Below are 13987 nucleotides of genomic sequence, written 5' to 3' on the forward strand. Positions count from 1 at the left end.
CGTTCGTGGATCGCATGCCGGATACACGGATTCGAATCCAGGATTGCTCTTTAATTTTTTTTTTATATTTGGAAAAAATATTGATACACTGCATAAATTTGAGAATTATGATTTATTTGAGCCACTGATCATTTCATATTTACGTACATTAAATTGTGTTACTAATAAAGACTTGTGCGGATTGCTTCATATGGGCTATGACGGATCTTTTGAGAAACTTTCAAGTTGCTAAGAAGTTCCGCTGGGAACTTGTTCCGAACTTTTTTGTGGCCATGTTTTCAGCTTTGCCTGAAGTTCCTAAGAAGTGCTTAGGGATGCTTTTGGAACTTTTTTTGAACTTCAAGTGGAGTACGTATCGGAACTTTATGGAACTAGAAAGTGGCTTTTATCGTTGAATACGGCACTTACGGGCATACGGGAAGAAAGTTCTGTCGGAACTTTATTTGAAATTTATGGAACTTGGAAGTTCTGCAGAACTTTATTCGAACTTTATGGAACTTGAAAGTTCTGTCGGGACTTTATTTGAACTTTATGGAACTTGGAAGTGAGTTTTATCGTTGAACGTGGAACTTTTGGTTACTTGGGACATGTAATTAAGTTCAAGTTAGAAGAACCGATGCTGCATGGATTTAGGTTAAACTCAGGTCACGGGTTAAATCGGTCACTGAGCAGAAAAGGGGGGGTGGGGTGTAATGGTTCAACCCCCCCCCCTCACCAGAGCCAAGAGACACTTATAAAATTGTGTGATAATTTATGCTATTTTCATACCACCAACTCTCTTTTACTCGATTTCTCCTCGACAGAAGTCTAGGATACTTCGAGCACTTTTGTTTAAAAAATCGTAAAAATTTACCTCCGTAACTCAATATCTTGCCTATTTTGACGATTTCTTCAATATTCAGTGCAAGAGAGGCGATTGTGCAACATTTAAGTCTCATTTCCACATTCAAGATCCCCCAATGAAAAATGACTGAAATCCCTGTTTCTTTCGGAAGCTTCGTCTAGTTACCTCCGGAAGATTTTTCGGTTTTCATTTGAAAAAATTTTCAGACCTGTCCGGCAGTATTTTTTAAAGTTTGTCAAGAGGGCTCTTCAAATTTCCCCCGGAAATTAAATCCATCTTTTCCGTGGAAGCTAGTTCCAATTGTATCACGATGTTGCTTAAGACTTCCACCGGAAAATTCTTCCAACTTCTCTTGGAGCTATCGCCTGACTTCCCCAGAAATTCATCTGGTTTCCTCCGGAAACTTATTCCGACATCATCAGTAGGATTTTTCCAGACTTCCTCGAGAAGTTCATTCTGATTGCTACCGGGACATTGTTGCAATTCATCCTGAAAGCTTCTTCTGACTTCCTCCAGAAGTCATACTGAATGCCTCAAAAGTATCTTTCGACTTCCTTCGAAAGTATCCCTAAAATTTCACTGACATTTTCGACCGACTTGTCTCAAAAAACTTTTATTTTCCTTAGCAGTTGATCTCCCAACAGATGTCACCTTTCATCTTCCTTAAAAAATCCGGAAAAGTTGGAAGACATCTTTTTTTATCTTTCTCCCGAGTTATTTTAAACCTCTTATAAAAGCTTTCATCAGCATCCATTGGAAATTTTTCATCATGAGTATGAGCATGCCCATTAGACTGGTGCAAAATTTGAAATTATCGCTCCATAGTGCTCAAACGGTTCCTATTCGGGTCCTAATTAGCCACCAAAACGAAACTGACTTGGCACAACCATTTGAAGTTTATATGGAAATTACTATGGGAATACCAAATTTGTTGTTCATATCTATGTAAAAATTCACCATATCGCTTTGCTTTAAGAATGATAGCTGTGCTCGTAGGAAATTTTCTAAACTACAACTTCGATAAAACCCACTTTTCGATCAAATGTAAGAAACAAAAGTTATTAATGCTATGTCTTATGGCCATGCTCAATCAAGTGTTCAGCAGGCAACTTTGGTGTTTCTGGCGCAATGAATAGATCACAAAAATCATGGTTACTCTGTCACACTGCACAATACAGTGTTGCCCACAAAACAGCTGCTTTATCATGTCATAAGATTATCAATCTCTTAAACAATTAATAACCATTTAATTTGACGTTTGGCTGAACAACGATCTTCGCCAAAGTTGTAGCTGACAAAATTTACCATAAGGATAGCTATAGAATCTTTTAACAGTACAAAATGGAAAAGTCTAGAAGACAATGAAGTTTGGATTTTCCATAGTAATTTCCATATTAATTTCAAATAGTTTGTGTCAAGTCAGTTTCTTACCAAATGAGTTCCAATTTTGAGAAGCTAATCAGGACCTTATTTGGAGCCGGTTGAGCACATCAGTCTAATGAGCATGAGTATGAGCATTGGCGAGCATAAATTTCAGCAGTTGCTACTCCGTGATATACCAGATATAGCGAAATTTGCGCAAAGAACCATATGAATGGGGCTTGGGACTAGCAATCCATTCTCAGTGTACAAAATCCGGAGAATTCTTGTTTTTGAGGGCACTAACGGCGCTGGCCACGTCCTTACGATCATCGGGGAGGGTTACTAGAGACAGAGTATACCTCTGATTCTCCACGGTTGTCACGGGAAGGACGTTTTTGTTAGTGGGAAGGGTAAGTTAGATCTGGATTCACATTGGGAAGTGATGCGATCTTTTAAAGCCTGTTAAGCAAATGTCACGACCCTGTCAACTCAGTAATGTAAAGGAGCTTGGTTTCGAACCCATGATCGTCTGCTCAGTTAGCAAAAACAGTCGCTCTAAGGCCATCGTGCCCCTTACATCACAACAAGCTACGACCGATGATCGTTCATTATCGGTTACAAAAAGCTATTACAATGAAATGAAATCCTTCAAGGTAGTTAACAATGTCTTCCGAACCGGATCAGGCGTACGTCACATTGCACAGTGGTCCAGAATGCTGATTTAGGTGGAAGAATATGTTTTGAGCCTGAAATTAAAACTTTAGACTAAAAGTCTCTTCTACAAAGTTGTTCCTTATAGTTAGGCCCTCATTTTTATGAAAATGAATTCTAGGGTGGTTCTTATTATCATTGAAATCAAAAATCTTACTTTTTTTATATATGAATTAAGGTATACATTTCACAGCAAACTCATAGCTGAGCAAATTTTAAGCAACTTTGTAACAAAAACTTTTTGTATCTCTGAAATTGACCGATTTAGAACTATTTTCTTAAATTGAGTGAGGGTGCCTCTAAAAAAAAATTTTGCTCTAATTTCCTTATTTCAAATTTCTCAGCAAAAGTGTCTCGCAATAACTTTTAGATCTTTTAAAGGCGCAAATTTTTGCTGCACAGAGCTTGTCGATATATTTCACCGATCAAGAGTTATTGATGATTTTCTACTAAAAACATGCCCGTTTCAAATGTTAATATCTCTAATTGGGACAATCAAAATTGTTTTTTACGGCATTTCAATGGACGTATGTTATTCTCAATAATATGAAAAATTAGAGGGATGTTATTTTAAAAACTCTTAAAAAATCATTCATTTTCATATTTTTTACGATAATTGGGTAAATCTTTTTTTTTAGAAGAGATGCAGATAACTGCTTTTGCTCTAAACCATTCGTCTTAAAGAGCTTTAAAAGTCTCTAAAAGATGACTTTCAAGAGGCATTTGAAATAAAACAGCACCAAATAAATTTTCACTGTGATTTATTCTAGCTGATATAGTTTGAGAGAAAATTGAGAAAAAATAGAGAGTAAGAAGTCGCAACTTCTTACAATTTTTCTGATGATCATCACTGAAGCTCTATAGACATCTAAAAAAGTAAGGAACTTAAAAAATTTCCCGCATTTTTTTTCTGACGTTATTGGAACTGCAATGATCCTCTTTTAAATTTTCATGATTCTTGAATCCAGCGTTTTCTTGGTGGTCATGAAACTTTCTTGTAGTTCTCTGCATGTCCTGGATTTTCCCTGAAGTTCTCTAGACTTCTGTGCAGTTTTCCTGACGTTTTCTGAACTTCACCCCGTAACGTGGGTAGATCACATTTTCGTGGTAAGTTACGGGATGTAAGATCTACCACCGATTCCTAGTCTTGAATACTTCAAACTAGGGGAACAGGATTTTTCAGTAATCAAAGGAACACATCTTAGTCCTTGTTACTTTTTATGCCTTGTTGATAAAGATATGTCCTCGGGTTGCCTGGACCGAGGATGATCTTGAAACAAGGAAAAAATGAGTTAGTTAAGCTTCACCTATGTGATTCCTAATCTTCTATTCGTTGTTCCCTAGTTTGAAGTGGTTAAGACTAGGGTTTTGATGCATGGTCATTATCGGTGTCATTCCTTAATTTTCTTGCTAAGTAATCCAATTTTGACTGACAAAGGGGCGCTTTTGGAGGGTGTTTCAACACTCCGAAGGGTATAAATAGTGGAACCTTTCGATTAGAGTCGGATCCTTGCGATAAATGCAAGAATGACAACTTAAAAAAAAATCGAATACTTCATCATTTCTCAATAGTGACAAACACTAAACTAAGGACACGGGATATACAGCAATAGATCAATTTACTGGTCGCAGTAGTTTTATGTTCCAAACAGAGGGAAAAAAAAAACAAGAACTTCTCTGAAGCTCTCCAAGTTCTGGAAATTACTTAACTTTCCTGGAGTTCTCTTTGGACTTCCCTATATTCTATAAACTTTTAAGGATCCACTGAATTTCTCAATACATTATTGAAACTGCACTTTAATTATCGAAACTAATTCTTCATTATCTTAAAACATCCCACAAAATTTATATATTCCAGATGCTTACGGTGATTTCCTGATATTATCGGAACTCCCCAAAATATTTCTGAACTTTCCTAACGTTCACAGAATTCCCTGATTTTCCAAGCATTTTTTTCAATCTCTAATTTATCGTCAAGTTGCCTGGACTTCACTGAGGTCTCGAATATTTTCAGTAGTTCCTCATATTTGCTTGGCACTTTTAATCATATTCATAAACTACCATGAAAACCGTGCAATGTTCCTGAAGTATCCGAACATTAATGAAATTTATGGAACATCGTATAACAACAACAACAGAAAGTTACTGCAATTTTCCTTACGATAATAAAACTAATAAAACTTATAATACCCCTAATGTTGTTCTAAGTGTTCCTAATATTATACTCATACATAAATTTTGGAGGAAAGCATTTTTTGACATTGTTCCACTTGCAACCAAAAATATCGTTTAAAGAAAATTTTAAAAATTTGCGATTTTTATAAATGAATCCAATTTTTAGATCCATAGGCCAACATAAGAGCTATTTTCTCTATAATGAAACTAAAGAAACTAAATGAAAATCTATATACTGTTCTGAAGCTATCTTGAACTTCTAAAAATTAACTGCATTACCTTGAAGTTATCCGAATTTCGCTTAAGTTCTTGAAACTGCCATGTTAATCAAGGAGCTCCATAAAAATGTTCTAACATTTTCCTGATGCTCATGCAGTGTTGGAAAAATCATCAATCAAATTATATTTTTCCTCTCATACGCTCTAAATATCACGTTTGATATTGGAACAAAAAATCATGCTTGATATTGATTTTACAAGCTCCTTTGATATTGTGAGACTAAATATTTACAACGTGCAAAAATCAAGCTGAAAGTTGACTCGACAAAATAATGATTCTTTTGCACATCGTTTTCTTAGAAAAAGAAAGTATAGTTTGCTATCTCTTTTTACTGCTCACCGATGACAGACACAAAGTGACTGCTGCCAGCCATTATGGAAGTTTCAGTTGCGTTCGGATGTAAAGCAAAAATCATTAAACTCAATCCCACCAGAGTTTGTTGAGGTTTGCAGCTGGTGAATTTTGTTAGCTTGATATTCCGAGCTGCGATACCACAGCTTGCAAAATCAACCGCAGTTGTTTGCTTGTTGATTTTTGTCTACGAAAATCAAGCGTGATCTTGGGCATTGGTGAGATTTGATGTTATGATATTTTCCCAACAATGTGTTCATGTAACTCCTCACGTTTCTGAAATTTAAATGAAGCTCTTGGAACGATGTTCGAAATTATATGATTTCTTTTGAACTTCTTAAACGTTTCCTTGATATCATTTGAATTGCTCTTAGCTTCACTGATCTGTGCCTATGTTCTCGGAGCTTCCCTCAATTCTATTGAAGTTCTTGGTATTTCCATGACATACATATAACTGTCGAAACTTACACTGACAGATTTTTAAACTTCCCTGAAAGACATAAGTTTTCGGAAGTTCCCTAAAGTTATTGGAACTGTCCTTAAGATCTTCAAAATGATCTACAGCTCTCTAGCCTAGCTTCTCATAGGTACTCGGAACTTCTTAAAAGGTTCCACAATTTTCCCCAAATTATCTCTACATCTCTGAGGTTCTCTTGACTTCCGTAGGGTTTTCAAGATCCATGAAGTTCCGCAAAATGTTCCAAAAGTTTCTTAAAGTATCCATATGTTCCTGCAGTTTGTTTGTGGATGCTTCATTTTGTCATACCTGTGAGCTTTTATTTAAGTTCCTAAAAAAATCGTGAAGTTAATGGGACTGCCCTGAAGATCTATAATCTTTCCTGAAATTCACCGAACTTCAATGAAGTTTTCGCTATTCTCAAGCGAATGTTTTTGAAATTGCCCTGACATGAATGGAACTCCCCTAAAGATCGTCAAACTATCCTTAAGTTCTACTTTAGTACTTCCATGAGCTTCTCGGAACTTCTGTGTGGATTCTTAAATTTTATTGCAGTTATTTGAGCTACATATGTATGAATTTTCCTATCTTCTTACTGGTTCATGCTATTTTCTTGAAATTAAGCCCCTCACGCGCCGCTAGCACGCCTCTTGTGTTGGGAATCGAAAATCTTTGACAGTGGTTACACTTCTATAGAGAACAACTGGTGCAAGTTTGATCAAAGTAGTCGATCGCGTTCAGAGATAACGTCAAATGGAACTCGAAAGAAGAAAAAATATTGTGCCCAAACACCTGGAAAATCCGGAGTGGTCCGGTTTCAAACTGGCTAAAGTGCTGGAGATGCCGAAAACAACAGTTTGTCGAGTACTCAAAACCTACAAAGAAACCCTGAGTGTTGAAAGGAATCAGTGGCAGTAGCTAATGAGGGTGCCAGGGGGGCCAGGCCCCCTTCAGAATTATCTAGGCCCCTCTCCAGAATTATTTAGGCTTCCTTCAGAATTATCTAGGCCCCCTCCAGATAAATTGTCTAGCTACGCCAATGATCAGTGGACCTACAAAAAAACTGGAACCAGGGATTGTCAGCTGCGCAGCAAGGTTTTGAGGTGCGTTAAAGCTAACCCTGGTCTTTCAATCCGAGATATGACCAGAAGGTACAACGCCAGCTTTCAAACGGTGCGGAACATCCTTGCCAGGGAAGGATACAAGTCGTACAAAACCAGTTATCATCCAAACCGGCACATGAAGCAGAATTCCGTGGCGAAAAAGCGTGCAAGGCTCTTGTACGACCGTGTTTTGACGAAACACAAGGGCTGCACTTTGAACGATGACGAAACATACGTCAAACTAGATTTTAAGCAGCTTCCCGTTCAAAAATTTTACATCGCGTCGTGACGAGGGGATGTGCCGGGAAGATTCGAGTTCATGTTTACCGACAGGTTCACGAAGAAGGCCATGATTTGGCTAGTGATTTGCAGTTGTGGCCTGAAAACGGAACCATTCGTTACATCCCCGACGATGAAATCCCAAGTTTATATCGAAGAATGCCTCATAAAGCGTGTATTGAAGTTCATCCGCAAGCATAGGGGTAAAGTCATAGTTCTGGAGTGGTATGCTGCCAACAAGATCGATTTTGTCCCTAAGCTAATGAATCCTCCAAATTGCCCGGAATTTCAACCAATCGAAAAATACTGGGCGATTTCAAAGCAGCGACTTCGACGAAGCGGCAGGGCAGTCAAGGAAATCCAGCAAATGCAGGCAAAATGGGAGAAATGCGCTGATTTTGTGTCCGTTTCCATTGTGCGGACGCCGATGGGCTGCATCAAGTGGAAGGTTCGAGATTTCGTTCGAACTGAAGAAATGTAACCAACAAATGCTGTAACTTTGAAGTTTTAATAAAAGTACTGTAAAGCAACCATTAATGGACTTTTTTTTTAACTAATTGAATCACGAATTACAGGTCTTTTTGTGGGTACCATTTTACTTTTAGTCAGCCTTTAAGATTTTTAAATGTAAAATTTCGAAGCGAAATCGATCAAGCTACACGATTTATTGTTTTTGAAACATTTTAAGTCTTCGTTACTTACATTTTATTCCTCATTCGTCTCATATATATATTTTTTAATTTCTCGTCTCTCATTTCACTCATAATTTTTCATTTCGCACTTCGCATTTTCATTACTTACTTATCTTCTAAAGGTTTTCACTTTTATCCATTATATCCATTTAATCATCGTTCGACCAATTACTTTTCGTCAAACTTTTATTTCTCACTCAGCACTATTTAGAAATTAGTTTAAATATCTAACTAATCATTGCCTACTTCTCACTTTACAATGTCTTACTTGTCACATTTCAGGGGCTCACATGCGTGATGTTAAATCATTACACATGTTTCACTCTTCACCTTTTATTTATGACTTATCATTTCCATTTTCTTTGTATTTTGGATGCTTCTCACTCCTAATAACTTTGCCTAAACTTTTGCTTCTCAAATTTTTATTTTAGGGGAAATGGCTCTAATGTTCGCCTATGGATCTAAGATTGGGCCCATCGCTAAAAATCTGATATTTATGAATTTTATCTTGATGAACGTGTCATTGGGACGATACTAATGGATATTTATGGTCGCTATTGAAAATTTAGTTGATGTATGGACTTTAGTATGTACGGACCCAAGTTAGAGCCATTTAGGCCGACATTACATACACCTACAAAAAAAAAAACCCTTTCACAAAGGTTGTCTTCCTATCGTACTTATATTTTAGTAAATTTCTCAAATCAGCTGATTTTCCCCCAAATACTTCCCGCATTCCAGTTTTCTTAAACATCAAAAACAAATTTTCAAAATCCAGAATGCCAGAAGGTTTTAGACCCACCCCAGTAGCTGGCACCACTCCGGTTAATGACGCTACGGTTCACTGCCGAAAATTTATGCGAAATCAGGCACTTTACCCATTATGAAACAGCTTTCCTCCCTCCCTCCCTGCTGCGCCAAATTTCCCCGCTCCCCTCCCCAGTCGATGTTTTGCTTGCACTCATAAAATGCAATTATTCCCTAGCACAAATTTGAAACTTATCATGTTTATGTTTGCGCTACTGTGTCCGTGTTTCCATCCGGCGAAAATTGTGAGTGATTGTGAGTCCGCCGTTTATTATGAAACAATTTCCATTCGAAACATTATAGTCCCCGGCAAGTGATACTGTGTGTGCCACGCATGAGGAATTTTATTTTATTAATGACAATGGTATCAATTTTTGGCGCAATACTCTGGGCACGTTTCTGGATCATTGAAACTTTTCGTTGGAATAGAATTTGGACACTGCTGCAGAAACTCCCTTTAGCCCGTAAAAAACTAATCCTTATCTGTCAGTAACCTCCGAGTTAGAGCCGGAACAAGCGTATTGTGGACAAGCATATTACATTAGTTTCCATATCGTCACATGTGACTTGACTGGAGAATAGCCTGATCATCATCGCCATCTCGCCACATGGAAAGGGGGAGGGGGGGGGGGCATACCATTGTTCGTTCCTTGAAGCGAGAACTCAGTCGGAATGAGCTCGAAACTTTCTCGGGCTCATTCTCGCTCATCAGAGTGTTAACAAATCCAACTGTAATTGTTCGGATTTTCCCGAGGGTTTTGGATCTTTGAAAAGCCATGCACACACATATACTGACACACACACACATACATTAGCCGGTGGCGTCGTTGGCGACAACGACGACGACTGAAGTTGATTAATTTACTGCGCTTTTGTGCTGGGTTGGTTCACATTGTAGTACTATGGCAAATCCTGACGTCGTCGTCGTTGTCGTCGTCATCGTCCGGAAAAGCGGACAGGAAAAACTTTCTTTCGGACCATTTACCAAAAACGATGATAAATTTTGGCAGTCAGGAAAGTTTCTGCTGTTCGCAGTGGAAACCGATGGGGGGGGGGGAGGGAAAGTGGGGCGGCAAAAAAGTAGTACGTATTCAAAAATGTCACTTTGAAAAGCTGCGCCAGCGAGAGAGACAGAGACTGGTTGAGCGAGTGAAATGGAGAAGGGTTATATTTGGCGACATCTGTTGGAGCCGTATAATTTCTCGAGGGGAAGAAAAAAAAAAAGAAGAGACGGGATCGTTCATCGTTTCACTTGAGGCGAGTGTGTGCAAAAGTCGTAAATTTTCCTGCACATGGAAGCGATTTTCCATTTTCCCATGACGACACACAATACTTACATATCACAATCAGCTTGGCGTTGGCACGGATGGCCGAGTTGAATTTGGCCGGCCCCACTTGGCACTGGTACTCGGCGTCATCCTCCAGCGATGCGTTGGAGATCTTGAGGTTGTAGACGCCCGAGTTCCGGTCACCGAGCACCGAGTAGCGCGGGTAGCCCGGTATCGTCGTGGAAAACCCTGCGGATGGGAAAGAAGAAGAATATGTTATAATTATCATTGTTGAGGGCTGAAGTGCTGGATGTTTTGGTGAGAAGTCTAAGACTTTTGTTTGAGATATAGCAGGATGTGTCTGTTCTGAATGAATTCAAAAATATTTACAATTAATAGTCAAGTTTATCGGCCATAAGATCTTAAATTTTCAGAGAGATTAATTAGGTGTTTAAGAGCATTAGTGGTTTAGTGAAAAACGCCAAAATATACAGTGAATGTTTAAGCCTAAAAACTCATCGGTGATTTTTGTGCAATTTAATTTTGCAAAACAAAACTCATCGGCTAATAAACTCACACATGAGATACGTGCTCTAGAGTTTTCCCAAACAGTGCCTTATGCTTATCAAAAATATTAAAATCGAGTTTTCCATATATTTCTTTATTAATCAGAGTTATTCTGCGTGGCGAATGAGGTGAGGTGCCACGAGTCACTTGTGTCACCCAATTCCAACTGGCGAGTGAGGTGAGACAAGTCACTTGGGATGAAACCGATGAACTCTCACCTTATTCACACAGTCGTTTTTCGGTGACAAAAGTCGTACTGAAGTGACGATTTTAAGTGACAAGAGTCGTAACCTTCGCTGCATCGATTGCAGTAGGCCGCGCTTGAAAGCTGACGTGGTTTTCTTTTGCTGTGTATTTTTCGTAAGCGAATTAAACACGTTTCGGCTTTAAATTTGTTAATTTGAGTACTGAAATTTAGTTTCAAATGTTCATAAAGTAATCATTTAGTGATGTATCGTGTTTTGCCCGAGTTTGCCTTGAGTGGCTCGGTTGATCTTGAAGCTAACCTCCAAAATATACGACGCAGCTTGAGTTCCATTGTTCGGTGTCAATTTTGATTACCTTCGGGAGCCCGGTTCTCCGAGTTCAGATGCTACACTTTCGGCGTGTAGTTCTATTGAGAGATCGGTCCGGTTGGTGAATTAGTCCGGGAACGTGTTGATAATGTGTCCGGTGTCGGAGATTGCGAGCAATATGAAAGATGCCTCGCTGGATACGCCCAAGACTGGACGAGTGGCAGTTTGTGGCCGTGAACTTCCTCCCAGATGACCATGGAAGAACATTTGTATTCGTTACAGGATGTATTACGACAAAGGTGCATCATGAAATGAGATGCAAAGCTTAGAGAAAATCAAAATTACGGAACCCATGGATTGAAGGATCAAATTAACATGGTGAGACCAGTCCAAATACATTTAACAATTAAAAAAAATAAACTAAATACGTTCCAGGTTTGAAAAGTTCTATGTTTAGTGGTAACTAACATAAAACTAACGATTTATTTTAGTGTACGGACTAAGAAGTATATCAGTTAACTTACAATTCAAGACTAATCCATTTAGGGTAGAGAACTACTTCGGCCTAATCGGCCATTGTGGGCTTATCGAGCAGAAAACTTCAAATAAATCCATGATTTCAGAGATAACAATTTAATTATGCATTTGGTACGATACTTTAGTTAATAAGCTACCGAACGAAGTCAATGAGAACGCGTGATATGAAGATTTGCACCTATTATTCTCAAAAACAAAAGAAGCGCTCCGAACGAATCAATTTTTATCTTCATCCGATAGGCCGAAGTGAATTCATTTGCATTTCAATGGCGTTTCAATGCGTTAGGCCGAATTTAGAATCCGTAGGCCGAGTTTGGCGTCAAGAAGCAGTGTTGGACTTTTGACAATATCTCAACGATTGGTTTCTCTTTATCAAATCTTTTGGTACGTACGGAAAGGTAAATAAATTTGGAAGCCATCAATAACAATAACATTCCGTTTGGTGTTAAACTGCGCTAGATTAAGAAAGACTAAGTGCGGATTGTGTCTGATATACCGGAAATGGGGTCTTTAACCCTATTCAGTTTTCTTATACTCTACTTCCAAAGTGCATATGGCAAGAAATACAAGAAATTTAGTTCATTCGAAAGCTATTCAAATTGACGGTTAATTATTTAAAGAAATGCTATTACACAACATAGGCTCCTCCAAGATTGCAACAAGTCATTTGCAATCTTTCAAACGTTCTTTTCTTTCCTTAATCCGGTTAGATCTTCTAGGTAAAATCGACGAATTGTTGGGATCGCCCAATGCTTGTTGTGTGGTATCGTCACAGAGAACAGACGTTCAAGTTCGGTCAGAAACTTGTGTAAAATAAGTGGGAACGTCGCCGTTACGTGGTGTTAGCATCTCCTGATTTTCTCTATAAATTTTCCACTTTCGACCAATTTGGCGCTAGTATCGATAAATGTTCTGTTGAAAATTGCCACTTGGCGCTACTAGCACTTAGTGTCTAGTGTAATTTGTGCAACGCCAGCGCCATCATGTTGTCAAAGAGGGTTTTTAAGTGGGGAAGTCGCCGTTAGTGGCGCTTAAGTCGAATAGGAATCTTTACACAAGTTTTTAGAGAAATTTTGTTCGAGCCTCCATGTCTGTTCTCTGTGGTATCGTCCTGCTGACCTGACAGTTTGTACAGCTGATTTATATAACGTTTCCATATTTGCTGCTCTTCAGTTAATACCAAGTATTTGGAGGGAGGGGGGGTGACCTTGGCGTAGTGGTTAGCATCCATACCTCTCACGCCAAAGTCACGAGTTCAAAGCTCACCCCCGTACAAGTCACGAATGACCCAAGAGCGAAAATAATAATAATACGGTGGTCTTTAACAGGATCAGACAGAGGCCAAGTCTAGTCTCAGGTTTACCTTTCTCCCGAACATTCGTTGTGAAGGTGTCTCCTGTGTGGTGCAGTGAGGAGTATTGCGGTACACCATCAAGAAATTCACAATTGCGTCCTCAACCATCATGTCACCTTACGTTGCCAAAATTTTGTCTAGGGCCAGCTTTACTAATTTCACAGCATTTTCAGCCGCTCCGTTTGATTGAGGGTGACCTACGGGTGAAGTCATGTGCTGTATCCCATTCACCTGCAGGAAATTCTTAAACTACGATGCCGTGAATTGTGGTCCGTTATCACTGACAACGAGAACAGGTAGCCCAAAGCTGGCAAATTTTGATCGTAAACATTTAATAGTAGCTTCGGTAGTTATTCTACTCATCACGAATACTTCTATCCATTTTGTGAACGTGTCTACGAGTATCAGCAGGTACCGACCTCGAATTGGACCTGCGAAATCCGGATGTATCTTCTCAAATACATGTTTCGTTTCAGGCCACGGTGACGATGTTCTCGGCGGTGAACTCCTAAATTTACTGCATGACATGCAGTTTTCGAGAAGCTGATGGATATCTGCGTTTAAAGAAGGCCACCATACGAATTAACGGGCAAAACTCTTCGTCATAACTGCACCTTGATGAGACTGGTGTAGCTCATTCAAGATTCTATTCCGAAGAAGTGAAGGCATTACCAAACGGTCACCAT

General features: G+C 38.9%; 1 protein-coding gene across 2 annotated transcripts in view; it reads right to left on the reverse strand.

The window, feature by feature from the left end:
- sns (sticks and stones) overlaps positions 1-13987 on the reverse strand; it is a 441055-nt gene that overhangs the window by 415224 nt on the left and 11844 nt on the right. For both annotated transcript variants that reach the window (XM_065237807.1, XM_065237806.1), the window contains exon 2: positions 10398-10577. In XM_065237807.1, coding sequence (XP_065093879.1) covers positions 10398-10577 — 180 coding nt within the window. The remainder of the gene's footprint in view (positions 1-10397; positions 10578-13987) is intronic.

Source organism: Ochlerotatus camptorhynchus, unplaced genomic scaffold (assembly GCF_037179485.1).
Source record: "Ochlerotatus camptorhynchus isolate MF236.1 unplaced genomic scaffold, CSIRO-AGI_Acam_v1.1 ptg000646l, whole genome shotgun sequence".
Classification (NCBI taxonomy): Eukaryota; Metazoa; Arthropoda; class Insecta; order Diptera; family Culicidae; genus Ochlerotatus; species Ochlerotatus camptorhynchus.